We start from the raw sequence: 2,695 nt of genomic DNA, 5'->3' as shown, positions 1-2,695 counted from the left end.
GCTGCTGCTGCTGCTGTTGCTGCTGCTGTGCTGCTACTGCTGCTACTGCTGCTACTGCTGCTGCTGCTGCAGCGGGAGCTGCGTCGGCTGCTGGAGGGGGCCCCGTGGCGCTCCGCCGCAACCGCTTTCTTGGGGCGAAGCTTAAAGAACTCGAATTGCTGCCGGAGCTGAACTGAGCTGCAGCAGCAGCAGCAGCAGCAGCAGCAGCAGCAGCAGGAGGGCCCCTGGAGAACAGAGGCAGCCTAGAAGCTACAGCAGCAGCAGCGTTGCGTGCAGGTCTTTGTGGGGTGCGAACAGCCCCTGGCGTAGACGGGATCGTTGCTGTCTCCTCCGCCTCAGCAGCAGCAGCAGCAGCAGCAGCAGCAGCAGCAGCAGCAGCAGGTGTACATACACCTGAAGTTGAGTGTCTTGCCAGACGCGCAGAGCGACGCCGCACAGGGGTAGTAGAGGGACCTTCAGTTTGCGACGCAGCAGCAGCAGCAGCTGCTGCTGCTGCTGCTGGTGCTGCTGCAGCTGCTGCTGCTGCTGGCTGGGGGCCCCCCTGGGCCCCCCGAATGCCACTGAGAGCAGCGGGGGGCCCCTCTGCTGCGTCGTCTGAATCTACAAGCGGCACTGAACGGCGACAGCGACGAATAGATGAAGATTCTTCATGCAACGGAAATCCGTGTTGACCCTGCTGCTGCTGCTGCTGCTGTTGCTGCTGCTGCTGCTGTTGCTTCTGCTGCTGCTGCTGCTGCAAGGGGTAGTTGGGCGTCGCGTCGTCTTCGGTGTCCGTTAGAATGATCGTCAGTTCGGTGTCTGGGGGCCCCATGATGCCGCTGCATGCTGCTGCTGCTGCTGCTGCTGCTGCTGCTGTTGCTGCTGCTTGTGGTGTTGCAAGAATTTCTAAGCAGCAAGGCCTGCAGGCCTTTGTGAGCAGGGGAGTTGGGTCGTCTATCGAAGCTGAAGCGGCGGCGGTTGCGTTTCAGCAGCAGCAGCAGCAGCAGCTGCTGCTGCTGCAGTTGCTGCGGCAGTTGCTGCTGCAGTTGCTGCTGTTACTGCTGCTGTGTTAGGCTAGTGTTGCAGCTACACGCTGCCAGTGCTGTCTAGGATAGGGGGGCCCCTGCATGCGTCAGCGAAGGAGGCCCTGCGGCGAGCTGAAAGAAGAGGGAAATGAGTGAATAAGAAGAACCCTTTTGATTTATAAATACAAAAAAATATTAAAAAAACAAAAAAAAAAAGATATTACAGCAAAGACTCGATAGGGCGCTAGCGCGCGTGCATTGGCCTCGAGATGACGCCAGCGGGTTGGGGGGAACCAGACCGGCGTCGTCTGATGAAGTTTATGAATATTTTATTGTAATTAGTTGAATTAAACAAAAATAAATTAAATTTTATTCTTTTTTTTCTTTTTTTTTTACTTACTGAGCCGACAGACACACAAACTTCTCCGCTCCGCGGCGCCGAAGCGATTTTGCAAAACCCGCGTCACCCGCCAAGACCTCACCGAGGAGAAGTTCAACATAACAAACGACCTGTATAAATACTTTTTTATTTATTTAAATTTATTTATTTATTAAAATTTACATATTTATTTATATATTACTGGAAATAATATTTATAAACCCCATAAACAACGGATATTCAAGAAAAATTTCGCTCGCTTTCAGCTGAATTTGCACATCGAGGCTGTTTGCCTCCGCCTGCAGAGAACACGAAATTCTTCGCAGCTTCGCTAAAAAAAATAAAAATAAATTTTTTTGTTTTTTTTCATCAGGTTTAGAGCAGGTTTCAGCCGATTGATTGTTTTTTAGCCTCTATATTCGTATGTACAAGACCTGTGGAGATGATTGTTGATATATATATATATATATATATATATATATATATATATATATATATATATATATATATATATATATACACCGTATGCAAGTGCACCTTGAGCAGTGCAAACAACGGGATGAGGGAGAAGTTTTCTTGAGGTGTCGTTGCAGCAGATAACAATTCCACAAAAAGTTTATTTTTTTTTGTTTTTTCTTCGTCAAAATCACCGAAAATAAACTTTTAATGAAATAATATTGAGCTAAGAAAGCTGAAATTTAAATAGAAATGGCTGTATGCACTCTCACCTTTTGTGAGTTCAACAAATAAAGCAGTCTAGAGCCACACCTCCGATCTCTGCATAAAACCCCCTGATTTTCATTGAAAAAAAAAGAAAATAAATGAATAAATTAAAAAGAAAGTCATTACGACGATAAATTTCGCGAGAAAGATGAAAATAAAACAGCTTTCTTTCTGCTTTCTGTTGCCGATCGCTTGAGCTGCGCATACACCCCAACGGTAACCAGCGGAAAGCTGTATTTTCTGCGGCGTTCAGTTCATAAACTTTATTCATATAAGGGGGCGTATCTCTTGCTTTTTCATTTCTTTTTCACTTTTATATTTTATAAAACAACAGAAACAAACATAAAACAAGAACATGCATACCCTCACAGTCTGCGTCGCCTTCCTTCTCTCTCGTGTTCCTGCAGAGGCCACACAAGAAAAGTTTTTGGGTATATAAGGCACCTTCAACGACTTGCAGCATATATATAAATATATAAATATATAAATGTATAAATATATAAATATATAAATAAATAAATAAATATATATATGTATATATACATATATATATATATATATATATATATATATATATATATATATATAT

General features: G+C 44.7%; 1 protein-coding gene across 1 annotated transcript in view; it reads right to left on the bottom strand.

Moving 5' to 3' along the window:
* The window catches only part of EMH_0085890 (uncharacterized protein), a gene marked incomplete at both ends in the record, with an annotated part of 1,373 nt that extends 562 nt beyond the window's left edge, over positions 1 to 811 (bottom strand). The window contains one exon of the mRNA XM_013500955.1: positions 3 to 811. Within this exon, the coding sequence (XP_013356409.1) occupies positions 3 to 811 (809 nt within the window). The remainder of the gene's footprint in view (positions 1 to 2) is intronic.
* Positions 812 to 2,695: the final 1,884 nt, after the last annotated feature.

Source organism: Eimeria mitis, genomic scaffold, assembly GCF_000499745.2.
Source record: "Eimeria mitis Houghton genomic scaffold, Emh_scaff6094, whole genome shotgun sequence".
Classification (NCBI taxonomy): Eukaryota; Apicomplexa; class Conoidasida; order Eucoccidiorida; family Eimeriidae; genus Eimeria; species Eimeria mitis.
The sequence above is the reverse complement of the archived record's forward strand: the minus strand, read 5'-3'. Positions and strand labels throughout refer to the sequence as shown.